The 27607-nt window shown below is 37.7% G+C and overlaps 1 protein-coding gene and 1 pseudogene across 4 annotated transcripts in view; one reads left to right on the top strand and one right to left on the bottom strand.

Moving 5' to 3' along the window:
• The first annotated feature begins 6936 nt into the window (after positions 1 to 6936).
• On the top strand, positions 6937 to 7698 carry LOC132605076 (small ribosomal subunit protein eS1-like; annotated as a pseudogene).
• A 3046-nt stretch (positions 7699 to 10744) lies between these two features.
• The window catches only part of LOC132606141 (uncharacterized), a 57745-nt gene continuing 40882 nt past the window's right edge, over positions 10745 to 27607 (bottom strand). For all 4 annotated transcript variants that reach the window (XM_060319500.1, XM_060319502.1, XM_060319501.1 and 1 more), the window contains 13 exons: positions 26484 to 26627; positions 26265 to 26372; positions 23590 to 23697; positions 20648 to 20755; positions 20439 to 20549; positions 19136 to 19299; positions 18558 to 19020; positions 17242 to 17349; positions 16941 to 16999; positions 15962 to 16349; positions 13187 to 14728; positions 11433 to 11640; positions 10745 to 11339 (listed from right to left, as the gene is read on the bottom strand). In XM_060319500.1, coding sequence (XP_060175483.1) covers positions 11239 to 11339; positions 11433 to 11640; positions 13187 to 14728; positions 15962 to 16349; positions 16941 to 16999; positions 17242 to 17349; positions 18558 to 19020; positions 19136 to 19299; positions 20439 to 20549; positions 20648 to 20755; positions 23590 to 23697; positions 26265 to 26372; positions 26484 to 26627 — 3612 coding nt within the window. In that variant the 3' untranslated portion in view covers positions 10745 to 11238. The remainder of the gene's footprint in view (positions 11340 to 11432; positions 11641 to 13186; positions 14729 to 15961; positions 16350 to 16940; positions 17000 to 17241; positions 17350 to 18557; positions 19021 to 19135; positions 19300 to 20438; positions 20550 to 20647; positions 20756 to 23589; positions 23698 to 26264; positions 26373 to 26483; positions 26628 to 27607) is intronic.

Raw genomic sequence — 27607 nt, 5'->3', positions numbered from 1 at the left:
TGGTTCCTCTTCAGTGCGCCCGGTAGGGCTGACTCCCCAGATTCTAGCAGGCCGAGGTAGAGGCAGAGGGGGAGCATCTACTTCAGGTGCCACTCAGCCCTGTAGTGAATGAATTTCCGGATGTATTTCCAGATGAACTTCCAGGTCTTCCACCGGAAAGAGAGATTTATTTTGCCATTGATGTGTTGCCGGATACCAAGCCTATTTCTATTCCTCCTTACCGAATGGCTTCTGCAGAATTGAAAGAATTAAAGGCACAACTGAAAGATTTGCTCTATAAGGGGTTTATTAGACCCAGTTCATCACCGTGGGGAGCACCAGTCCTATTTGTGAGGAATAAAGATGGTTCCTTATGGATGTGTATCGATTACAGGCAGTTGAATAAGGTGACGATAAAGAATAAATATCCTCTTCCGAGGATTGATGATTTGTTTGATCAATTACAAGGTGCCAAGTGGTTTTCTAAAATAGACCTAAGGTCAGGTTATCACCAAGTGAGAGTGAAAGAAGAAGATATTCCCAAAACAGCCTTCCGAACGAGATACAGCCATTATGAGTTTCGGGTGATGTCATTAGGTTAACTAATGCCCCGGCAGTGTTCATGAATTTGATGAATAATGTATTCAGGCCTCTCTTGGATCTATTCATAATAGTGTTTATTGATGATATTCTGGTATACTCTCGCACAGAATTAGAACATGCAGACCATTTACGTATTGTCCTTGGAATTCTTTGAACTCGAGAATTGTATGCAAAGTTTTCAAAGTACGAGTTTTGGCTGAATTCTGTGACATTTTTGGGCCATGTTATTTCAGATGATGGCATTCGAGTTGATACTCAGAAAATAGAAGCTGTGAAGACTTGGCCAAGGCCTACAACGCCTACAGAAGTCCGTAGTTTTCTGGGCTTGGCAGGTTATTATAGAAGGTTTGTGGAAGGATTTTCCTCCATTTCAGCCCCAATTACAAAGCTAACCCAGAAATCAGCTAAATTTCAATGGAATGACGCTTGTGAACACAGCTTCCAAGAGTTGAAGGACAGATTAACCTCAGCTCCAGTCTTGACACTCCCAGAAGGGTCAGATGGTTATGTTATATATTGTGATGCTTCTGGCATTGGGCTAGGATGTGTATTGATACAACACGGTAAAGTCATTGCTTATGCTTCGAGACAGCTGCAGAAACATGAAAAGAACTACCCAACTCATGACCTTGAATTGGTTGCAGTTATTCATGCATTGAAAATGTGGAGACATTACTTGTATGGTGTTCATGTTGATATCTATACAGATCACAAGAGTCTTCAATACATTTTCAAACAGAAGGAATTAAATCTGCGGCAGAGGCGGTGGTTAGAATTATTGAAAGACTGATATGAGTATTTTATACCACCCCGGAAAGGCAAATGTAGTAGCTGATGCGCTTAGCCGTAGATCAATAGGCAGCCTATGTGAAGCTCCTCCAGAGAAGAAAGAATTAATTCATGAGCTCCACCAACTAGCTAATCTAGGAATTCATTTAATTGATTCAGGTAGTACATGAATTAATGTCAATAATCCCACTGTTTCATCCCTGGACATGGAGGTAAAAAAGCGTCAATATGAAGATCCCCAGTTGAGCCACTATAGAGACACATTTCACGAAAAAGAGAAGTCTCCATTTGAAACTTCTAAAGAGGGAGTTCTTAGATACCGAGGCAGGTTATGTGTTCCGAATGTTGCAGAATTGCGCCGTAGAATTCTAGAAGAAACCCATTATTCTCAGTATTCTATTCATCCAGGTGCAACAAAGATGTATCATGATCTCAAGCTAATGTATTGGTAGGATAGAATGAACAAAGATATAGCAGAATTTGTAGCTCAATGTCCAAACTGTCAACAAGTGAAAATCGAGCATCAAAAGCCAGGAGGATTATTGCAAGCAATGGAAATCCCTACTTGGAAATGGGAAGTGATCAACATGGATTTTATTGTGGGGTTACCCTGTTCCCGAGGCAAGTATGATTCCATATGGGTGATCGTGGACAGACTCACGAAAGCAGCTCATTTTCTTCCAGTCAAAACTACGTACTCAGCAGAAGATTATGCCAGGTTGTATCTCAAAGAGATTGTGCGACTTCATGGTATCCTGATGTCTATTATCACATATAGAGGAGCGCAATTTACAGCCAAGTTCTGGAAATCTTTCCAAGAAGGTTTAGGTACTCAAGTAAAGCTTAGCACGACATTTCATCCGCAGACTGATGGGCAAGCCGAACGTACCATTCAGACCTTGGAAGATATGCTAAGAGCATGTGTTCTAGATTTTGGTGGTAATTGGGATGACCACTTACCTCTAATTGAGTTTGCATACAACAATAGCTACCATTCCAGTATCCAAATGGCTCCGTATGAAGCTTTATATGGAAGGAAGTGTAGATCCCTAATTGGATGGTTTGAAGTAGGGGAAGTACAACAAATAGGTGCCGAATTGATTCAACAAGCAGTAGAGAAAGTCAAGGTGATCCGAGATCGATTGCTGACAGCCCAAAGTCGCCAAAAATCTTATGCGAACAACCGCCGGCGAGACTTAGAATTTCAAGTTGATGATTGGGTATTCGTGAAGGTGTCGCCAATGAAGGGAGTGATGAGATTTGGTAAGAAAGGAAAGTTAAGTCCTCGATACATTGGACCTTACAAAATTACCCGCAAGGTGGGTCAAATAGCTTATGAATTGGACTTACCCTTAGAGCACGAGTCAGTCCATCCGGTTTTTCATGTCTTAATGCTCCGTAAGTGTGTTGGATATCCTACTAGGATCGTGCCGGTAAATGATGTCCAAGTGACGGAAAAGCTAGTCTATGAAGAAGTGCCCATTGCCATATTAGACAAGCAAGTACGGAGACTTCGAAATAAAGAAGTGGCCTCAGTTAAGGTCTTATGGAGAAATAACAACCGAGAATAAATGACTTGGGAAGCAGAAAAAAATATGAAATCCAAGTACATGCACTTATTTCAGCCCCCGAAAGAGATCCAAGACGAAACATCAAGATTATGAGGTATGTATGTTTTCTTTTTATGCATATGGGTCGTGTGTGGCCAAACTATATTGCTATTATGTTGTGGCCCTGTGAGGCATTATTATTATGGCTGTTGTGACAGGATGGTAGTGTCATATTACAGGGGAAACTCTGGCAAAATTTTCGTAGAATTCCCGAGTGCTTAACATTCGAGGACGAATGTTCCAAAAGGGGGGAAGAATGTTACACCTCGAAAAATTTCCCATTAACATACAATGAATAGACTAACAAAGGGCACGAAGTATACGATGTCTTAGTAAGTAAGAAATAACATTTGATGATTTTAAATGATATTTCAAAGACATTCGAGGTAAGAGACGGAAGTTGCCAAGAAAGGCAAGGTATATGCTATGTATCGGAAGACGATTTACGAGTAATGAGTTAATGCTGGCTTAATGATGCCTTGGAGAAGGATTATAATGTCCCTTAGTTTGTTAATGAAGTGTTAAACAAGTGTTAAGAAGGTTCCATAAGGATTGGAGATCAAACGAGTCGACGAGAAAGAGTTCGAAAAGACTGGGCATTATACGGCCCAACATACTGGCAGTAAAAAACATATTGGCCGTATGTTGTGACCAGAATGGGTCTTTCACTGGACCAGATCTACGGCCATACATACGGCCAGTATAATTTATACGGCCAGTATGTTGGTCCGTAGAATCTGGTCGGGACAGCTTCTAAAATTAATATAAGGACCCCATCCCATTTAATTCATTTCATTTCTCCTATCCACACTTCAAGAACATTCTAGAGAGCTCTCCACTTTTCATCCACAAGAACTCAAGAGAGATTTGTGATCAACTTTATCAAACCAACAAAATCAAGTGTATGAAACTCATTGAAGTTCATCCAAGCCAAGAAATTCCAATGGAAGTGAACTAGGTTTTTGGTGTAAGAGGAGTATTTCCACTCAAGGCTTATTCCTACACTATCTAAGGTAAGTTTTATGATCTTTCCATGTTTTTTAAGGTAATGAGAGGTTGAAAGACTTAGATTATGAAAGGAGATAGAAAATGGGTCACAAAGATGAGAATAATGAGATTTTGAGTAGTAGTTTGGAATGAGGCATGAATATTAATATGTTGTGATTGTAAGTATGTTATAAATGACATTTAGAACATGGGATAAGCATTATATGTGAGAAAACATAATAGTGAACTATGACCATGATTATGGAGGAATTGAAGTGAAATTGTGAAATGTGAATAATGTAGATGAATGATGATTGTGGCTTATAATATTGTGAATGTTGTTATAGACGTTTGGGAGTTGATATGGAATATGGGGAAAGTTGTATAAACAAAGGAAATGCTGCCCAATTTTCTCTAGCTTTAGTTGGGCATGTTCATGTAATCGATTAGCTAATGTTAATACGAACTCTTTTGAAGGTAGAAACGCGAGCATCGAAGGAGAACGATCAAACGATAGAATAGCTAAACGAAAGAGGTATGTAAGGCTAATCCTTTCCTTCTATGGCATGACTCCTATGGCATGAATCCTCCTATTTTCCCATGATCTTCCTAAATAAAGGAAACTATGAGTCCATGACTGTAACGAGCTATATATGTATAAGATAAAGAAAAGAGATACGATACGAGCATGATAATGATGATGATGAGTTTAAGTACAAAGAATCTTAAAGTGAGGTATGATGTCCATGAGGTTAATGATCCTAAGTATAGTTCCCTTGATGCTTTTCCTTATGTGCACTCACCTTAAAATGTTAGTCCCTTCAAGGTGAGATATGACGATTATGATCACTCTATAACGTAGTCGGGGGTTCACGACCCCATGTCACCCCGACATAGCCATGGTTACCTTCAAGCTTTAATGTATGTTTAATGATGAATGTATGATGATGCTAAGTTTATGATAAGGTTATGATATGCCTATGAGATGTATGATAATGATAAGTTTATGTTGATTGTATGACGATACGATCTCACCGCGCCTAATTGGCCAGGCATGTTACCACGAAGTCGGGCTGCATACGATTCCACCGTGCCTAAATGGCTGGGCATGTCACTGCTAAGGCGGGCTGCTATGTTTACACCGAGCCTAGAGGGCCGGGCATGACACCACTAGTGGGCGACATATGATGGTTACCCGGACGCGGGTTAACGATGATGGTATATGTGCTACGATGATATGTGTGTTATGATAATAAATGTAATAAATATAAAATGCATTTACTCTTAAAAGTTAAGCAGGTTATTTCTTCATCTCATGCCTTATGATTTCTCTATTATGTTCATTTCATTCATGTCTTACATACTCAGTACAATGTTCGTACCGGCGTCCGTTTTCTTTGGACGCTGTGTTCATGCCCACAGGTAGACACAGAGGTGATCCAGACTCGTAGGAGCTACTAGCAGACTTGAGAGCACTCCATTGTTCCGGAGGTGCCATTGATTTATTCTTTTGTGTATATATATGTTTTGGGCATGACGGGATCCTGTCCCGTCCATATGTCTAGTACTCTCGTAGAGGCTCGTAGATACGCATGTGTGGGTAGTATGGTCTCACGATTTTTCCCACGTGTATATATGTAGTGTTTTGACAGCCGAAGGGCTTTTATGTATATAAAGGAAATTATGTTCAAAGTGAAAATGGTTTTCCTATGATCATGAGCATGAGATAAACAAATGAAAGCAGGATGAGTGCGATAAGTAATAGAATGAGTGGTGCTTTTTGGTTAGCCCCGAGTACCCGTCATGGCCCCTAGTCGGGTCGTGACACAGATACTAGTTCATACAGATTCATGCATATAGTCATTCCAGCTTATGAGTTCAGATCTTATTCATGATTTCTATACATATATACATGTTATCTTTATGCCTTACATATTCATTACATTATCGGTACTGACTCTCCGTTGCTTGGGGGGCTGCGTTCATGCCCGCAGGTACAGGTAGACAGGGAGGTGGTCCAGCTTAGTAGGACCCTTATCCAGCAGAGATCAGTGCACTCCATTCGATCCGGAGTTGCAGTCTATTTTGGTAGGCCATTCTTTTAAGATGTATTTAGATGGGTACGACGGGGCCTTGTCCCGTCCTTTCTACAACTTTATTTCAGTAGAGGTCTGTAGACAGTTGTATGTAGTAGTCAGATGATGTAGCCTTGTCGGCTTATATTTTTTTTTGTACAGTAGATATAACAGCCTAGCTGGCTTACACTGTTCTTCCGCATGTTATGTATATATATATACGCAGATTGTACAGAGATCGAATGTTTCCTCTTTATGAGATTAGTTTGTGCCATTTATGGGCTATTGATGTACAACATGTTTTAGATATGAGTTAGGGGTGTTTGGTCGCTAGAGGTCAGACTCCTCGTCACGGCTCATCGGTTTGGGTCGTGACTGGAGGTTTGGAAGAAGAGCTAGTTGTAAATGGTTACACAGATGCAAGCTTTCAAACTGACATAGATGATTTCAAATCGCAATCAGGATATGTGTTTATATTAAATGGAGGAGCAGTCAGTTGGAAGGTTCTAATGAAAGTATTGTTGCAGATTCTACAATGGAAACTGAGCATATAGTTGCATAGGATGCAGCTAAGGCGGCTATATGGATAAGGAAGTTCATCTCTGAATTGGGAGTAGTCCCTAACATTGATAACCCTCTAGATCTTTACTGTGACAATAACGGTGCTATTGCACAAGCTAAAGAACCTAGGTCCCATTAGAGATCCAAGCACATACTCAGACGTTACCATTTTATTCGAGAAATCGTTGAAAGAGGAGATGTCAAGATATGCAAAATACCAACCAATGACAATATTGCTGATCCACTGACAAAAGATCTTCCACATGGCAAGCATGACTTACACGCTACTCTTGTGTTTTTCTCTCTTGACATAATAACACAGAAGCTCGACCATGGTTGTTGGTAAAAATAAGAAAATTTCCAAAGGCAAGAAAGGAGGAAAGAAGAAAGCAGCTGATCCATATGCTAAAAAGGATTGGTTTGATGTCAAGGCTCCATCAGTATTTGGTGTCCACAACATTGGGAAGACCCTTGTTACCCGTACGCAGGGTACAAAGGTTGCTTCAAAAGGCCTGAAGCATCGTGTGTTCGAAGTGTCATTGGCTGATCTTCAGAATGATGAAGACTACTCCTTCAGGAAGATTCGTCTGAGAGCCGAAGATGTCCAAGGAAGAAATGTCCTGACATACTTGTATGGTATGGACTTCACCACAGATAAGTTGAGATCACTTGTAAAAATGGCAATCATTGATTGAGGCTCATGTTAATGTTAAGACAACTGATGCCTACACCTTGAGAATGTTCTACACTGGCTTCACAAAAAAGCGTTCATACCAACAAAAAAGAACCTGCTACGCACAATCAAGCCAGATTCGCTGCAAGATGTGTGAGATCATAGTTAACCATGCACAATCATGTGATTTGAAAGGCTTTGTCCCGAAGTTCATTCCTAAATCAATCGGCGGAGAGATTGAGAAGGCAACTTCAAGCATCTACCTATTGCAGAATGTGTTCATTCGCAAGGTCAAGATCTTGAAGGCTCCTAAATTTGACCTTGGAAAGTTAATGGAGGTTCATGGTGATTACTCAATGTGAAGGTGGATAGACCGGCAGAGGAAGTTGCAACCGAGCCAACTGAAGTAGTTGGAGCTTAAATATATTATGATTTGCATAATCTATTTAATGAACTTGCTTGGCTTAAATTGTGTTTTTTTTGTCATTATTAAGTGAGTCAGTAGGTTGTGTTCATGTACTTCTTATTTTGTTTCTTGAGAGTTTAGGAAAGAAATTTTATACTTTAAAAAAAAAACATGCTCTAGACCATTGTATGGACCTTATTTGTTAGTTATGTCTTTGATTAATAAAAGAAGTTTTATTTATGTTTCTTATTTATGTTTTATTTATATTATTTATGTTTCATATATATCCCTAGTTAATCATTTATAATTTGATTATAATGGTAAAAGACTAGTATGAGCTTAATCGATAATTATGTTTATGGTACAAATTAAACTCATAGGTATTTGTTAGAGAACAACATACTGGATAGACCCCCGTTATGGGATCACTGCATGAATCAGTGTCATAAGTGATTCTCATAATAATTATGTCAATTAATCCCCACACCTGAGATTATCATAGTATCCTACATAAGGAACATTTTGTTTTGACATTCACAAACGTTATCTTTAACCGGATAATCATAAAGTGTATGATTGAACATAATGTGAACTCTGTGGAGGATAGTGATTATTCAAGATGGAATTTATCCCTCTCTTTGAGAGAGATATCTTTTGGGTCCCTCGATTAGTAAGACTGAGAAATGCATGGCCGTGCTCAGATGAACTTAAAGAATTATCAGCATCATTTGACTTATCAGTTTACTAAGGGATCGAGAAATTACATTTGAATACTATAAGGATGACATTATACATGCCTTATGTTCGAATAAGATATCATGTGACAAAAGGACTCTGACATATGCTATTTAATTAGGTTATTACGAACTTTAAATTATTTTTACTTGGGTTAGTCATAATGTCTTGCTAGAGACCAATTATGATTTGTGAAATTAATATAGCATTAATTATACTGCCAACGTAATATAAACCTATTGGGTCGCACATCAAGAATGTGATGAACGGATTGGGGTTATTTTAGTAAATTTGTATTTATATATTATGAATATATAAATTCGTATTTCTGTTATTGCATTATTTAGCTAATGTAATCCGAATTTATTGTATGGTTAAACTATAATTCAGAAAACAGTTACCTAAAGACTGAAATATTTAATCAAGTTAGGACTCCTAAATAGTTAGGATCTTAATTAATTAGATATCCTAATCAGCTAGGACTCTACATGAGCTAGGGTTCGTATTATTAGGATGAATGTATCACTATTAATAGTGAGAGACATCAATATTTTAGAAGAAAAGAAAAACCTTTTGCGTAGTTATTTTCGAAATAACTATGACCTAAATTCTGGTAGCCGACTTAAGCTCTGCAACCCGAAATTATATACCAAAACTCGAAGCTTGCACTTCGTGTCTGTTTGTGATCATTCGTGTGTGGATACTAGTAAAGGGTGATCGTTCGCTTTCAAGTAGCACCTATAGTTCATTTTTAGCAGAAAGTATATCGAAGAATCATGCATCAAAAGGTAAGTTATCTGATCCTTTTGTCGAATTAATTGGAACACATGGATTATAGGAATTATGCAATAAATTTTATGTTCCACTGCTATTATGTACTTACGATTAGGGCTGTTCAAAACCGAACCGACACCGATAACTCAACCGTAAAATTGGCTTATTGGTAGTGGGCTATCGAATTAGCGGTTTGGGAATGAATTAAAATTTTATAGTTAACAGCTTATCGATGCAGGGGCAGATTACACAATTTTCTTATTGGGCAAACCGTTAACCCGTTAAGAATTTATCATATATAAAATATGTATTGTAAACCTAAAAGACTAAAATCTAAAGCTAAAGCACTAAAGTGAAAAGTCTGAACCATTAGTAATTATCTTCGGTAAACTCTTCCATTAACAATAAATTATTATTATTATTATTTTGTGTTGGAAGTTATCATTGCAATAACTGTGGTTCCAGAGAAAGGTGGTGAAGTGATCACCATCGGAAGGGTTGAGATTAAACTTGTGAATTCTTAGCTGTTAAGTCTTGCCCTGTGGCTATGGGGCTTAATTGGCTTCCTAGTTGTTAAATTATGAATAAAACGTTTGTCTTTCAAGGCAAAAAAAAGATAGTAGTAACGTAATTTAACCGATACACCGCCTAATAACCGTCCGATAATTGCTAACCCGATACCGAACCAACCGATATCTTATCGGATTAGTACTTTTAAAAGCCGATAACCGTTAAGCGTAATTATCCGCCTGATAAGCAGCCGTACTTACAATTGCACAAATTCCCTTGAACTTCAACTAAGTACAAAATTTAATAAACTTTGAAACTTGGGATTACAAACCATAAATAATTGTGCGACTTAAAATTATTTCATTACAGACAAACAAATTTAAAATCAAATTTTAGATATACAAAGATAGCGTTCTTTGTTAAAAACTAAATGAAAAGTACATCACACCGGTAGGATAGAAGTAGCAAGATTTAGCTGCTCTAGATCCGTGTATGTCGTATTCTTTTACTATCCAAAAGTAGCATTCGAAATTCTTTTTTGCAAGTATAATTTTAGTTACAGTTTTCTCGTTTGATGTTCCCATCTTTAAGTTTCAAATATTTAATTTCACTAAAGACTATTGGGCTGTTAATCACGCTCTGGTCTCATAGCCACATTTGGGCAACTTGCAGGATTGTTCTTTGCTGGGGTGGTCTTTAAATTTTGCCCTTCAGGCAGAATTCGCATGGGCATTCTGCCTCAAAATTCTTCCTGAGGCACAATTTATTGCCTTGCGATTTTTTTTTTTTAACTGAGCTGAGGTTCGAACTCACAACCTCGGGTATTAGACGAAGGGCAAAACTGAAAGACCACCAATTTGAAGGGCATAAATTAAAGACCACCCCAAATGAAGGGCAATCCGCGCACAAAAAAGGCCACATTTCATCAGCCAGACAGTTCGAAATATGTTGTGGCAAGCACATCAAACGACGCGAAGACCCATTATTGTGAACTCCAGAGTCCACTGCATACGGCACTAATACGAAGGAAAAAAAAAACTCATGACTATATTAACAAAGATTCAATAGAAGCAAAACCAAACCATACAAAAATCAAGATATACATGGACTAGTTTCTTCAGCCCTTTTTCTCCATGCTTACATTCTATATGGCCCACACAACACTTGAACTGGGTTTTTTTTTGGTTGGGGGGGGGGGGGGGGGGAAGGGGAGGGTAGGGGTTGCATGGGGGATACTTCCACATCTTCAAATCCAAATCCCCTTGGTTAAGATCTTGTATTCTTTCCCATACTTATTTTTAATGTGCTTCAGCCTAAAATATCAAACTGAAATCATAGGCCGCTCATCATTGCCAACAATCGTAGCCTACACCCAAACTTTCCAGCTCCATTAACCAATTTTGGGACAAAAGGCTTCACAGCTGAACAGACATAGTATGAACAGGAAAATGCACATGAAGAGGCAAAAAGATCTCTCTTCCATAATTAATTATTTATGAGATTCACCTACCTAAGGGCTCAAAGACGACCTGAATTTCATAGTGCGTCTTCTGCCTGCAATAATTCAGTATACACGAAAGACACCATTTGCTTTACGGAGCTCATAGATTCTTTCAAAAATGCATATCCTTCCGTAGCTGCAAGAACCAACGAAGTGTAAAAGATTTACGCCATCAGAGAAAGCAAACGTATTAACAACCACCATGCAGAAAGAAACAACCAGTTACTACCTTTAGTCAGTGAATGAAATTCCCTGGAGAAGTCCTCAACACGTCCATGGACAGGTCTCATTCCACAGATTTGGATCACACAAAACTCCAGGTACAATGCCATTACTGTTATTTGCAACAGTAAAACACACACCCCTTGTATTTCAGAAGTAACCTGCTTCAACTTGTTGGCTTCGCATAATTCAGTGACAATGGATATTCCTTGATCCTACAACCGAAAGGTGAAACATAACCTGTGTCATAAGACTGCTACGAAGTATCTTTTAGGAAGGGTCATGGTACTGTACTAATGAAGTTTTTAAAATAATGCTGATCAATGTTGAGTTGAAAACTAGGTGCAGTTATCTCCTTTTTTTACATTCTACAGCACAAACAACTCGTTGAAACCTCGCTACTGGACTGAGAAAGAGGCAAGAAAGTTGAGCTATACCTCCTTCCTTCCCTGTGGTTAACTGCCTTTTCTTCCTTTTTCCATACTTCAGGAAGAAGAGATCACCAGATTTTGTATTGAACGCATGGCGCAGCTAGGACCCTTTCAAATTCTGTTTGAGCCTATGTTCAAGCCAGACCCACCCCCTTATATTACTAAGGCTGGAAAGAATGCCCACCAAGTTCAGATAAAGGAATGCTTTCCTCAACCATTAAAATAGAGGCTCAACCAAGGGAAGTAGGTGTGGCGTAGAAGGAAAACGCTTTCGGATCGCCCCAGGCAGATTCACTTGAAGAGGAAGTAGAATCATGAGCAGGCTATTGGTTTTCTTCCTCGCTACTCACCTTCTGTCTTCCTTACTTTCTATCTTGTCTAAGCTACGCACAATTACAGTTCTGACTACTTCTAATCTTTCTAGGGGCATTTTTAGTACTGCTTCTTTGATCAAAGCAACAATTATATCACCAATATGAGCATATCGACGGTTGGCAGCTCCTATAATTCGAATACACATGAATACCTCATATGTTCACCTTAATAGAAACTGATCATATTTTAAGATTTACTCTAAAGTGCAGAGCCACCTTAAAAGTGACTAACGTAGCCCAAAATCTCAAAAAAATTAAAGAAACTGGGAACATGTTAATATTGAGGACAGCAGGCTCAATGCTGCAGAAGCAATTAAGTAAATTGATCCATTCTGTTAGCTCCATTTGTTTTCCCTTTAAACAAGACAAGTGGTTAGATTAAGAATGCCCTAGGAGGTCAACCTGCAATCTTAAGCCTAGTCAGGCACGTAGAAACCACTGCCTTCATCAAACTACATCAGAATACTGACAGGGACTTACAATGTGTTTGGTATGGAGGAAAACATTTTCTGGGCAATTCTCCCATGTTTGGTTGATCAAAATGTTTTGTAAAACATTTTCTCGAGGAAAGCAAGTTCCTTAACAATTAGGAAAATGACTTCCCTAATGGAAGTAGCGAAAACAAGTTCCATAAGTGACATACCTAGGTCATTATCTCTCCCCCCACCCACCCAATGCCCCAACCTCACCCCCACCACCCCCGGACCCCCACTCCCCACCCCATAGTGTTATGCTAGATTTGATTACACATAAATGTTCTTAGGATAATATTTTTTTGCTTCCATAGCAAACACTAGAAAATAAGTAAGAAACCCACTTGTTTCAGAAGAAAACATTTTCTAGGAAAATATTTTCCTTCATACCAAACACACCTTAAGCTCAATGCATAAATCATGGAAAAATCAACTCTGCAAAGAAGAAGAATCCGGTGGTGAAAAATAATCTGGGCGTCTCACCTGCAAGCAGTGAAGGATATCAGGCATCGGTAGCTCCGGAAAATGTCCAAGATCGACAAAACCCACTTCTTCAGCCCTTTCAGCAGCATCTTCAGCTTGTTGACACAAAAACTTTAGAAGAAGACAGGTAATTCTGTATATCTGAATAGACATAGCATCTGAAAAATGTGTCTGCGAAGTCAGATTAGCATGCTCATTTGGTTGAGCTTTGATCACAATTGCAGTTCTAGACGAAAAAGATGAATATTTGGGATTTAGACCGCAGCAAAGCGCAGATAAAGCAAACCAGCCATTTTTGCTATTGATAGATGATGGCTTTTTGTGCCACTCGTACTCTTCTCGGAGGGTAGGATGACAAAAGATGGGGGGTTCTCTTCCTGGTGGTTCCCCATGACATGGCGTACCGCAGCTAATAAAGGCCAATAAATGGATGCATCTTTCCCTTAACTGTGACTCCATTTCTTTCATGGCCCTTGACCAAGCATTCCTATGCTTCGCCAGAACACAGATTAACATAACCGTATTTTCACTCTCTCTAAGAGCACTCAATGAAGGATGTGGTTTGAATGCCCGAAGTCTTTTCTTATCATGATCATCTGATGGAAAATCCGGAGGACTAAGATAATATGAAATTAGATCAGCCTTCTCCAACAGGAAGTAAGTCACCACATGTTCCACATTGAAAATCGAACTTTCTCCTAAAGAGTTAATAATTGCGGTAACCACAGCCAAGCTAAGTCCCCAAATGGGTTGAGCCCTTTCATTATTCTCAAAGGTGTTTTCCAGATTTCTCTCCCTCTCAACTACTGAGAGAGGTCTACCATCAGATAGGTCAGCCAACAACACTCTTAACGATGCAAAGAAACCAGCATTTAGAAGCATTTCAGCACCTTCCTTCACATGTGCAATAGTCAAAAGAAACTTCAATATTATGTCAATGTTTGAATAGGAGTTTTTATCTTGAAGTTTTAGAACAATATGCTGCATCGGGAGATGTTTCTGGATGATGGGGAACCAAGTAGCAGGTGTTGAAAATCCTTTGAGTATTTGATCAATAATAATCATAGAGATGGAGCAATGTTCAGTAAGTTCTATACAGTTGCAAATCACCGGTAGTAGCCCCAAGTTCACATTAGCTGCCTCAGGTAAGGCTTCATTATGCTCAATTTCTGTTCGTACTCCAAGGCAAGCATCTCTCCAAGTTGATTTGAGTGAAAAGAGAATTAGCATCAGAAATATCTTCATTGAACTAATGACACCAGTAACCAATGGCCTACAGTTACTCAACACCTTGAGGCCATAACCTGAAGTTTTTAATATGAGAAGGCACGTGGATAAAGACAAATGCGTACTCAGAGACCTGGTAAAGCGGAAAAGCAACTCCGCTTGAGCTGCAAGAATTTCCACTACGTCTTCACTAGCATCAGAAACAGGAGGTAATAGCTCGATTGTGCGGTGGAGAGACTGACATATATTATCAATGCTAGATGACAATGATTTTTCAGGAATTTTTCTGCCACTTCTAGCCCCATTGTCAAGTGACTGCATAAACAAGGAAACCATGTCAATCATAAAGCAAAATATATACACTTACCCTTTCCTTGGACAAAATTATAGTCACTGCAAGAATTTTGACATTTTTATATAAAACAACTACGCCTCAATACAAGCTCATAGTGTTATTCATTTAAGTTCTTCTTAGAAAAATAATATACAAACTGAAAGTGAAAATGAAGTACTAAATTCAGTATTTTCTAACGGCATATTAGTTTGACAAGACTAAAACACTTCTAGAAAACATAGGATCTAAAGTAAATATACTAACATAACAAGAACATATTCCCAACTTATTTTGCATCACCCGCATAGATCTTTTTATTCCAGTGTGCCCTGCTTTTCTCTAGGTCTGCATGGATTCCAAAACATCACAGAAATCCCTTCGACGTGATTTTAGGAAGATGCAGAAATAGTACTTCAAGATCCATTACGTGTCCAAAGGCAAGGAGCGGGCGGCGCATTGTATGAACCAGCGTGCGAACCATGTGAATCAAATATTGTATTCATGATTCACACTCATATTATCTGTCATTCAATCCATTTTTATCCGTATTAAATATGGGTGAGTCAGATATTTTATCTGCTTTGTCTAACCCGTTTTCAACCAGCCCATATCTGATCTGAACCACCTGTTTTGCCAGCACTAGTTACAACACTAATATGCCTATCTGTGCTACTCAGAATGCAATGAACAATTCAAAGTAATCACACTTACAACCGCAGTTGCATGCTAGCCATACTTTATGATAAAGTGAGTGTAGTGAAATACAAATCAAAGCAGGAATAGTCTTCATAAGACTATCCAAAAAATCAAATACCAATGACGCTTTCTGATAATACAATCTGAACAGTGACAAAGCTTCATGACCATGGTACCCCGTTTCACTAAAGTTTCACAATCTAAGGATCTGCTAAACTATTTGTTACCATCTCAAAAAAAAGAAGGATGTGCTAAACTATCTGAATAAACTTTACAATTTTATAGAACTTATTAGATTTAAAGGTTAAGTAGTAAAGTAAATGAGTTAAATCTAGAAGACAGAACGTTGAAACTGAACATGCAACTAAAAATGAAGTTCACAGCATCACCATGGATAACACTGTTGCCAATGCTTTTCAAGAAAAAATAAAGCTTATAGGACTGAAAATCAGCAAGGTAAATGACCCAAATCTAGGAGACTAAATAAGAAGTGTAATGCCACTGAAGGCAAAACTCACATTATCATTATCAGATATGGAGAGAGCAGTTGTCAAAGCTATTAAAGCTGAAAGCTTGGATCTTGTGAGTGACACCATGACATTCACATTCTGCAAAGAGAGCAACAGCATTTCTGCAACTGCTTTAGATGGTTTCCAATCGGAAAGATCCCACAAATCAACTGCCATGTCCCCTTGCAGACGGTCGGTGTCATATAAGCAGACACCATCAGTTTGAGGAAAAATGTCCTCATCGTGCTTATGGTGATATGTTTGCAAGAAATTTGACTGTAGCAGATATTGTGACAGCTCCTTGAATGGTATGTGAGAAATCTGTCTGCCTTCAAGCTCTCCTTGCAGATGATAGAATAAATCATTGAGAATTAAGTCGTCCAGTTCATTTCCTCCACTGGAAGAAAACAGAATAGAAGGACAAAAGAGTAAGTTTTGAGTTTGGGTAAATATTATAAGCACTTGTAGAATAGATTGATCCACTGAATACAAAAGGTATTTTTGCATTTCAGTTGCTTCTAAAAATATTTTTACATTGTATAATCACACGCATGAAAGGGGAGCCATGGAGCAACAGCTAAGTTATTCCCATGTGACCTATAGGTCACGGGTTCGAGCCGTGGAATCAGCCACTAATTCTTGCATCAGGGAAGACTGCCTACATCACACCCCCTTGGGGTGCAGCCCTTTCCCCGACCCTGCGTGAACCTCGGATGCTCCCCGACTGCCCCTTTTTTGTATAATCACACGCATTTCTCATCGAATAAAATTACCACTTAACCAATTAGTGATCATAATTGGTCCATTCTGCCTCAACTCTTAGAGTAACAAATTGTTATAACTTCCCAACCTATTAACAGTTCACCTCCAATAACCACTATGATCAGGATATCCCTCTGATATAATAACTGAGTACTAATAAACAACAAACAAACCACTTCCAGAACCAGTCTCACTTCAGCAAGGTATGACAATACCAAGCACTTACCTGTAACCACGCTCTGCATAAATAGCCATCAACTCAGAAAAGGCTGGCAACTTCCTCAACTGTAGAAGGGAAAACAAACATAATGTAGAAATAAGTATCTTTGTTAAAGATATAGTGATGCTATTGTAACAAATGCCAAAGGCATGAAAGTGTGAAACTGCAGTTGACGTGTTCAAAAAATTCAGATACATCAGTTGCTGTGTTTATGAATCAGTTCTGTGATTAGAGTAAATAGAAAAAGAGGGAAGGGAAGGCGACGAGATATTGTATGAAATGCTGCAAATAAAAGAAAAGGATGAACCTTTTGCAACAAGTTAGTAACTTTATCAACAAGTGAAACAGACAAACTTCCTGTATCACCGTCTTTTAATTTACACATCACGCGCACAGCAAACAAACCAGCAGCAACCTGTAAGCACTATCACTATGATTAGAGGCATACTCCTTTGATGCATGAACAAGGGACATTAAAAAGAAGCTTTCTGGAAAATACTGAAAAGGCCTCATATTGTTAAAAAGAAGATAATAAGCTGTTTTAAATATCCCCCTCTGCTCAGAATGTGATATTTGAGCAAATTCAGAATAAACCAATCAAAAGCACAGTATGCGGAGTTTACAAGAAAACTGAATAGGCCCTAGAGAGTTGAAAAAGAGTCTCACAATGAAGTGTTAATTTTGCCACAAAAGAAACAGAGAGCGGTACAGAATGTTTGACCTCAACAATTATGCTTTTGAATTATCTCCAACACTACTGACAAACTTATTGTACACTGAGAACATTCATATAGCATATGCAACTTGATTTCAATGGAAAAAAGATATTTCTCTCTTAAACACACAACATTTTGAGTGTGGCTCCCCTAAAAGTACCTGAAAGCAAGTAACAATTCACCGTAAAAGCAGTAAGTCTCTCACTAAAATCATACTCCTTTTGAGATCTACAAAAAGCTAAGAGTCTCAGGGAAGATTAGAGAGATCGGACTCAAGGGTTTAGTGGCAAGTTAGAAGCTGAGAAGAAGAGCAGTTCTCCCTTCACTGCTACAGATCATTGTTGTGCCCCTTTGTTCTGAGATAATTAAATAAGGAGTAGCACTTAAGAAATAATCTATCAGAACAAGCATTAGATGGTCAATCAATAATTTATCCCATTGATGAAACCAATCAGTACTCATGATGAGATTATAGATATCATTCTGTCACTATAGATTCATTCTGATCCAGTGTGGAATAAAATTGAAGGCTCAACACCTCTAACATATTAATTCGAACATTCTTTTTTATTCCTTGATGGGTATTCTAACTCGAACATTCTAGCTCTAACACTTTATTTTGCAACATAATTAATCGTTATACTAATTTGTTTCGCCTCCTCAAGCCTCTAGTCAAGAAAATTACAACCTGGCTTAGTATTCAAGAACCTATAAAGATTCAGCTTCAGTCCAAAGGTCTAAATAGCAAACTGAAATAAAATGCTTCTGCCATTATTCACATTCACTATCACAATGAAGTTGAACATCAGAACTAGCAATGGCGTAAGCTAACATAAACCAGTGTAGAGACTTAGTTACTACATACAACCGAAATTAGATAACAAGAGTACCAGGAAATACAGCTCACCCTTGCACGCAGCTTTACAGAATCATCATACTCAAATGAAACAAATGTCTTGATAGTCTCCGCATCCAATGAGCTCCCACACCACCCTCCAAAAATATCCTTCAGGTTACATGAACTTTCAGCTGTTGCTACTTTAGAGCCATCTGACTCATTATGTAATGATTTGGAAGATTCTTTCGTCACCAACTCAGAATGTAAAATCTTTTTCTGCTGGAACATCTCATAGGCCACTACATCCAATACATTATGCTGACACTGATATCTGTATGCCAGATTTTGGAGCTCCAATTCTGTCGCGCTTTCAGATTGACAACTATTCTTACCTATAGAAAGCACGACAGAATTCAATAGCTTTTTCCAGAAGTCTGAATTTCTCAGTTGCTTCAGGAGATTTGTATACTGAGCAGCTCCTTGCCATAATGCTTTTAGGAGATATAGCACATTACACATTATACGCGATTCGCTGAAAGAAACCAAAAAAAATCTCTTAAATGAAATCATGAAGTACCTCAACAATTAAACGTCGTAAGGAATACTGACACATTTTATGGCATAATCAAAATGACTAGGATCCTTACATCATCACGAGATCATCAGATCTTTTAACATAAATCCATATGGAATCAAATACGTTAGCAGCATTGCACTGTAGTGCATCGTTGTTGACTGGTTGATTGTCACCATTGCATGATTCAGAAATTGGATTTTCTCCCAAAGCGATCACAGCAGTAAGAAAAGAAGCCTGCCACAATATGATTCAAAATTTTGATACCAGAAAGGACAACATTATGGTCTTTTTCATACCCAATTCAGCACTTAAAACAAAATTCATTAAAGGATTAGACATTAGTTGTCAACAGTAACAAAAGATTAAATTAACATGTTTTAGTGACATCTAAATTTAAAACGTTTTACTGACATCTAAAATGATATGAACAGTTTCTGTGAGAGTGGCCATTGGAACAAAAAGAATGGCTAATAATAAGCTGTCGTACAACACATTCTAAATAGACTTAGTCACAAAATAAAGCCCATACACCAAATAAGCAACTTTTGACAACTGTGAAGTAAAGTATAGTTTAGAGTACGCCAAAGTGACGTAATATTACATGGCAGAATACAGAAAATTTTATGCACGCTAAATTTTTAAAAGTCAATAAGCTTTACAATGACAATTCAATATTAAATTAATGACAACATTAAAAAAAAAAAAAAATTCAGTGAGGGACATCAGTTATTTAGTTATAAGATATTTATTCAGATTTCAGCTTTACCAAACAACCCATTGGTAGAGCTCTTGACAGAAGGGGTAAATAAAGCTCGTGACTGGTTTGTATAAACACACACATTATAAGATACATCAATGTGAAGCCGGAGTTGACATTCTCCACCCGTTGCTTAAAATAAAAAGAAATGGGTACAAACAGCTCTTTATTAACTTTCACTCCATTGGAACAACAAGAATAGTTATAATCACATGAGCAAGTGCTCCAGAAACTTTGAATGAAGATGAATGATATAGTCACAAACATTTTTTAATGACCTTAAAATTGATTTAAGAGGCATTACGGTCATAATACAGCACACTGTCCTTCACTCGTTCCTTCAAATAATTGGCGGGATATTTCTATATCAAGGTAAAACTTGGGGCAAAACTAATACAACGCCTTCCATCTTCTACATTTTCTACTTTACCCATGACCGTTAAAAAGATCTTTCAACTTGGATCAAGCTTGACGATCAAGGGCTCTTGACTTTAGGTTTGAAAATAGCTTTAAATGCTACTGGAAAATAGGTCATCCACATATACTAGATCCCATGGTCTGGCAGTAATGCAGTATTATTATGAGCTAAAAAAGAAAGCAACAAGTGGCAAGTTACCTGATAGCGTGCAGCAGAAGTAAGCATCTTGAAAGTAGCAATTACGAGATCCTCACTTTCTACTTTCTCTTGATGAAGAATGCAACAAATGGTATTTTTAAAATTACAGATCTGCAAATGCATTTGTTGAGATCAGTTAAAATAGCTTATTTTCATTCCTCAATATTAAACTTACAAGAAAAAATAGTCCCAATATTTTAAACCTAAACCTGCTTGTCATCCAGACCGAAATATGCATTGCTAAGCGCATATGACTGCAAGCCGTCTCCAATAATAAACAACCTAGAGAGCAGTCTTGCAGCACCCACCTGTATCTTCTGCATTGGCAGCAGATGTTTGTCAGAATTTAGCACAGTTTCAATCTATATCAGACCTTGGAGTGACATAACTGGAATCTATTTCTGGTTTCCTTTTGAATGCCAAGAACTCTATTTTGACCAATCTAAGATTATTTCTTGTAACTTTTAATACAGCCCGGAAATAAAAAAGTGGGGAGAAGTAGATAGATGCAACTTAAAAGGTGCTGCAACCTATGATTAAAAAAGAAGAGTGCACAGAAGAGAGCCGGAGGCTCAACAAAATAAAACCCACACATGTGATAAATGGTTTAGATTTTGCTCATTTTCAGAAACATGTTTAAACCCCCCCTCCCCACCCTCCTCCTCTCATAAGGACCTTGATGCAGCACATGAGTTTTCTTCCTCAAATAGCTGAGATGCAAGATCAAGTTCTTTCTGTAGTTTACACTCTTCTGAAGTTCACAATTAAAAAAAGAAAAAAGGTTGATTTCTCAATCTCAGGGGCATCTCTTGGACAATCCATAGCAAGATTGTTGAGACTCTTTTTAGCTGGGAGGAGGCTGGGATTGGGACAAAGAGTAGAAGAAATTGCACAATCATCCCAGCATGTATATGGTGGACAATCTGGAAAGAAAGGAATGCCAGATGTATTGAGAATAGAAGTAGTACAATTCAGATGATCAAGCTCACCTGTGTTAGGCTACTTTGTTTTTGGTGTCCAAATGCATACCCTGAAGATACAGAGATAATCCTAGATGTTCTTGATTCATTTTAGGATTGCAGCTATGCTTCAGTGACTCTTGTTTAATTTTTTTCTCTTCTCCCTCTTCTCTTGTAAAGGGGTTTTCAGTACTTCCCCAGTACTGGTCTATAATACAAAATGTTATTTGTTTAAAAAAAAAGGTTGATTTCATTTTAAAAATATAAAAACAAAACCATTTCATTGTTCTTTGCAGTCAGCATTTAGGTTTCATAAGAATCTTGTCACATTTCATTGCATAATCTAGTGTTTCTAAATACTTAGTTGAGGCACGTTTAACCTGAAGCTACGTGACATCCCGCTTAGATATTATTCAGCAGTATTCAAAGCGCTAAGGCATGCACTTCATGGAATTGTCTTGAGGGTAGCACTAGACAATAAATACAACAACAACATACCCAGTGAAATCCCAAAGAGTCGGGTCTGGGGAGGGTAGAGTGTACACAGACCTTACCCCTACCTTGAGAGATAGAGAGGCTGGTTCCGGTAGACCCTCGGCACAAGGACAAGCAATTCAAAGCAATGGCAAAACACTAAAAAAAAAAAAGTGTGATAAAACTGTCTGGAAAAAAGGAGCCGGAACTACCACAAAATCATACAACAATCGGAGTACAAAAACAAGATATAGTAGCAGAAATCGATGGACAAGAAACTACAAGAATAATACTACGACTACAACTTGTTGCTACTCCACTTTGCACTTGACACTTGGTCCTGATCTCAAGTGAAAACTAGGATCAAATCTACGATTCTGCTCAAGAAATAGAAATGGGTCTTCGGAGTTTGGTCTGCTTGGCTCTGTTTACAACGACCACTTTCAACAACTCTTTCCCTCAGCCCAGATGGGAAGTTTATTTTTGTCTATACAATAATCACACACGGATGCCCCAGTGCGGAGGTGTGAGAGGTTGGCCATGGATGGTTTCAGACGAGGTAGGGGTAGGCCAAAGAAGTATTGGGGAGAGGTAATTAGACACGACATGGCGCAGTTACAGCTTACCGAGGACATGACCTTAGATAGGAGGGTTTGGAGGACCCATATTAGGGTAGAAGGCTAGTAGATAGTCTCATTACCCTGCCTTATTAATAGTCGCATTATCGTAGTATAATTTCTTGTGCTCTAATTTATGCTATTATGCTATTATCTGTTATTTCCTGTGCTTTGATTATTCTATGTTATCTGTGTCGCTTGCGTTACTTCATTTCCATATCGCTTTGAATCTCTTAGCCGTATCTGACCTCTTTTTATGTTTTTATTGAGTCGAGGGTCTCTCGGAAACAGCCATCCTACCTTGGTAGGAGTAAGGTCTGCGTACACTCTACCCTCCCCAGACCCCACGTTGTGGGATTTCACTGGGTTGTTGTTGTTGTTGTTGTTGTAATAATCACACACAGCAGGCACACTTCTCCACCATCAAGGACCATCTACTTCTCTGTAACACACCCAACGGCCAACAACAACTTTGATTTCCTCTTCACCACTAGAAACTAACATCTTATCTCACAGCCACCACCACTCTGCCGCAAACCAAAGTCAATAGCTTCTTCTGTGAAAGCACTGTCAACATCTTCACCATAACAAAAAGAGTGACCTCGTCTTTAAAAAAATCCACTCCCTTACACTTGAGATTTTTGAGGTTGAGGTTGAGGTTTCAATTTTGAGAGCTCTTTGACAGCTTATGTCTATGGATGAGGTGGTCAATCAATTCAAAATTACCACTACAGATATAACTTGGCAAATTGAGACAACATGCTACCTGACTGAAACAAATACAATGCAAAGTGAGATTAGACTAATGCAGCTATCAGGCTTGGAAATGAGGCATCACTGGAGAAACAGGATTTCAGTTAGAGGGGAATTAGCAGTGTAAACCATGAAACACAGGAAGAATAGGGACTGACAGTCTTCAAAACCTTAAAACAGTTAGAGGCAGTAAACTAGTGAAACTGTATTATTGCAACAATTGCAAGGGTGACATCAAAGAGAATGTATTAACGCTCTAGGTAAATGATCAGAAAATTCCCCAACTCCATAGAAATGTGGCAAAACAAGAAAGCAGGTGCTTTTAATTAAATAGTGATGAGAACATACAGGATTTCGGAAGAATGACATCAGTGATATCGCAGCAGTAACCAGCGGCACTGGTTTTGTTGTTGGTGACATGATTGCCTGATAAAAGAGAGTGAAACTGGGCACATCCTGAAATGAAGCACAAGCAGGTCTTAGGTTTTGCTGTTAAACATCTTCACAAAGTCAAACAAGATCAGGAATATCTGTGACCATCGGTGTCTTGAAACTGAACTTCAGTCAGCCTATGTGCTGTAAAGTATCTGTCTAATAGACTGATCCCAGCAGTAAAAGAAAGCAGAAAATAGTATTCTGGATTCTAGAAATACCACAGATGAGAGAAAAATAACCAACTCAATCAGGGTGTAGGTATGAAGAAAATACTAGACAAAGATCGTAAAATCCAAGTTGAACACCTTCCGCTTGATTAAAGATTAGAATATACGCAGATCTCTCCAAGAAAATGCAAGAATTACTGGCATCTAGTTTTGTTGACAGCAAACTCTATCTGGATTTGCAGAAATAATAAACTCCAAAAATTGAGCTCAAACAAGAAAAACGCATACTACGTCACTCTCATCCTCTCACCCACAGAAAAGCATTCATTCCAGGATGAATTTCTCAAGCATTTCTGTTCCTATAGAACTAAGCTAAAGTAACAGACGAGGAAGAATTTGTCTAGTCAGTTACAGACGAAGAAGATTTTGTCTTTATTCAACTTGAGGTGGAAAAGAACAGGGGCACAGGGATAGAATCTATCTATTATATTATAAAAAGCACGAATATAAATGTTGGTTGACCAAATTGAACGACTTTCATACACTTAAATATTTCATTACTTTGGACAAGAATATACAAGGAAAGGACACAATTGGAATAATGCACGTTAGGATAAAAATTGTAGTAGTCTAGGAACTTAACTCACAGTAATAAACTCTAATCCTATTAGGAACTTAACTCGCGTTATCCGAATTTTTCATATTAATAGAACACCAAATTTCATTAAACGTTATCGTTCTAATTATAAAGTGTAGATGTTAGCTTCATTAGTATCACACGTACTCTAAATATTAGCCAAATACTTCGACTAATTTAGGGTTCCAAGTAAATAGTGAAATGATTATGAATTTGAGTTGGAAAAAATTTGAAAAAACATAGTTGAAGATAACTAATGAAGCTTACGGTGATTATTTCACATTAAGGTCTTCCGTAGGAGCAAATTCTCTCTCTCATGAAAACTGATATTAACATCTAAGATGGAATGGTTTCTTATCTTCTAAGCTATGAGTTCTTGGTTGTTGGTCTCAGATTAAAATAAGGGTGTAAGGTCAGACGTCCATTTCTTTTCTCTTTTTCATTACAATGTTCATTTTTGTTAGACAATGCATGCTTATTGCTTTATTGGGTTGTCTTTGTGTAGATAAATAGATATCACTTAGATTTTAAGCTATTGCACGTTTGGGATTAATTTCGAGTTTGGAATTATAAAAATAGCTATTCCTATAGTTTCAGTAAAGAATGTAAGCACTATTAAAGTAGTTTAATCATAAAAAGATCAGTTATGGTTAGGATTTTGTTATTGAGTTTTTGTTATTCCTTTGGTTGCACAATATTGAATTACTATTTCCTTTTTCTAGAACTACTAATATAAATGGGAAGGATTGATACCTCCAATCTTCACCAGAAGTCTCGGATTCGAGTTCTCGATTTGAGGTATTCAACAACCGTGCTCTAATTTTTACTGCCTTGCGATATTCTTGAGGTTTTAAAAATTAAACAATTTAATAATCACTAGAAAAATCATTATTTCAATTCCAATTAAGTGAGAATTTGATTCTATGACGAAAAATCTCTTATTAGGCAAAACCTACGAGCATCAGCTGAAAAGTAATCTGGTCATCCTATTATGAATTTTTACAAATTTTGAAGCTGAAAATCTAATAAAAAATTCTTATCTGTAATTTAAATTTATTTTTAATATACTTAGTACGGATATACTTCATAGAGGCTGTAAGTGTAGGACTTCTATATTATATTGGTATAAGTGTTTGATTTTAAAATACATGTGGTGCATCCAAATTGAGTCATATTATGGGTAATTAACACTATATTTAATGTCGGATAGAGACAAAATGCACAAAACATGGGAAAAGGGGGGAAAATGATCTTCGTAAGGAAGTAAGAAATTCAATGAACTCTTGTAAAAATTTTGATATCCCACATAGACGATCACTAAGAAAAATAAAGGTACATAAGATTAGGAATGAACTATTTAACTTATCCTGACAATCAAGAGAAAGGTATAAAATTTCATGTATGATGGAGATGTGGATCTAATTTTTAAGTTGCAAAATTGAAATCCACTATGTGTTGAATTTATTTGCAACGTGTATTTGATGCAGCATCTGCATTTAGGACTAAAATCAGTAGGATTGAAATGCTATGATGCATAATGATTTTAAGGACCAAAGCATCCTATAATTGAATTGTTGGCTAATATGCAAATTCACTTTGGATAACTATCTAATTATAATTCTGATATTTGACAAAGCATCTTTTGATTTAAAGCACTTGTTAATAATTTAAATGGTATTAACGTGCAAGGCACGTGTAGAAACTAGTTCTTTCCAAATGCATGCAGACCCTTGAAGAAGTTTCAAGGTAAGAGATGCAAGATGCAAAAAGTTTATGAAGCATACCCTTGAGAGATCAGAAAGCATACTGGAAAGAATATCCAATACCAAGATAATAGCTTGTTGTAATCCTTCGATTTCTGTTAGCCCATAAAGCCGGCTAAAATAGAGCTTCTGTTAAAGAAAACATAAAGCAACGGTATCAACTGCTACATGCTGGCTGAAGATTCAGTGCATATTAGAGTTTATTAGCATATTCAAGGGAACACAGTCTGCGAGATTCACCTCCAGGCCATCTGAAGTGGTACAAACAAGTCGAAAGAGTGCATTGTGGATTGAAGAATCACCAAGTAATATATCCCTCACCACTTCACCAAGTTTCTGGATATATGAAATTGACAGAATGCATTTCTTCAAGACTTCAAGCACCTAAAAGCAAATAAATAATGAATCCCAAATTTCTTGGCTTTCAGACAGAAATTATTACATTTTAAATGATTATGAAGTCAAATTTGTGAAACGAAGAGAATGATTCAATAAATCAGTACTGGTCAATATTCCGCCATCTGAAAAAGATGGACTAGAATTCTCACAGAAACCTTCACCGACAACAACCAAAACCACATAAATCAAGGTGACCGTACACCTTTTCATATGAAATACATACATACATACATACATACATCCTATGAGTGTCTTGGTGGCCCGGTAGCAGCCTGAGAATACTGTGAAGAATGAGAAAAGAATATCTGCTAACTGATTATTTGAGTTGACGAACCTGTAACAATGCACCCCGATCTTTGGTCGAATAAAATGGCAATCTACTTCTGTACAGCCCCGTAATATTTTCCTAATTACTTCGAGCTAATCATAAGCTATAATTGCAATTTAATTAGTCTCGAAGTACGTACAGGCCTACACAAGGATAGAAAGATCCTTATACTTGGAGTATGTACAGCACGAGTCGGAAGTGGTTTGGCTTAATGGGAGTGACCAAAAGTTGCGCAAAGAAAACGAGAAAGGAAACCTACAAGGGTTCTCGTGACGGCCTCTCAGCGCTAGGCAAGGAAATCTCAGGTCCCAGGAGGTCGCAAGGTAGTGCAACGAGACCTAGGGACCTTAACAAATTATTTGGTTCAGTTGCGTGTCAAGGTGTGCCCTTCGCGCGCAGAATATAATAATCGAAGGAGTATTTGGAGGGTATTATGTAGAAAACACCATTTGGTATTAGTATTGTACAAGTTCATGAAATGGGTATTATTTAAGCAAGGGTTGAAATGGAGAAGAAGATGTATACTGGAACTTCATTTGGAGTTTGAGTTGAATAATTATTCCACTAACTTCACTAGCTTAATTAATCAAATTGTTGGAGTTGAGATATGAACTTGATGACAAATTGGATGTTTGGT

Source organism: Lycium barbarum, chromosome 8 (genome assembly GCF_019175385.1).
Source record: "Lycium barbarum isolate Lr01 chromosome 8, ASM1917538v2, whole genome shotgun sequence".
NCBI lineage: Eukaryota > Viridiplantae > Streptophyta > Magnoliopsida > Solanales > Solanaceae > Lycium > Lycium barbarum.
Note: the sequence above shows the minus strand (reverse complement) of the source record. Positions and strands in the feature narration are given on the sequence as shown.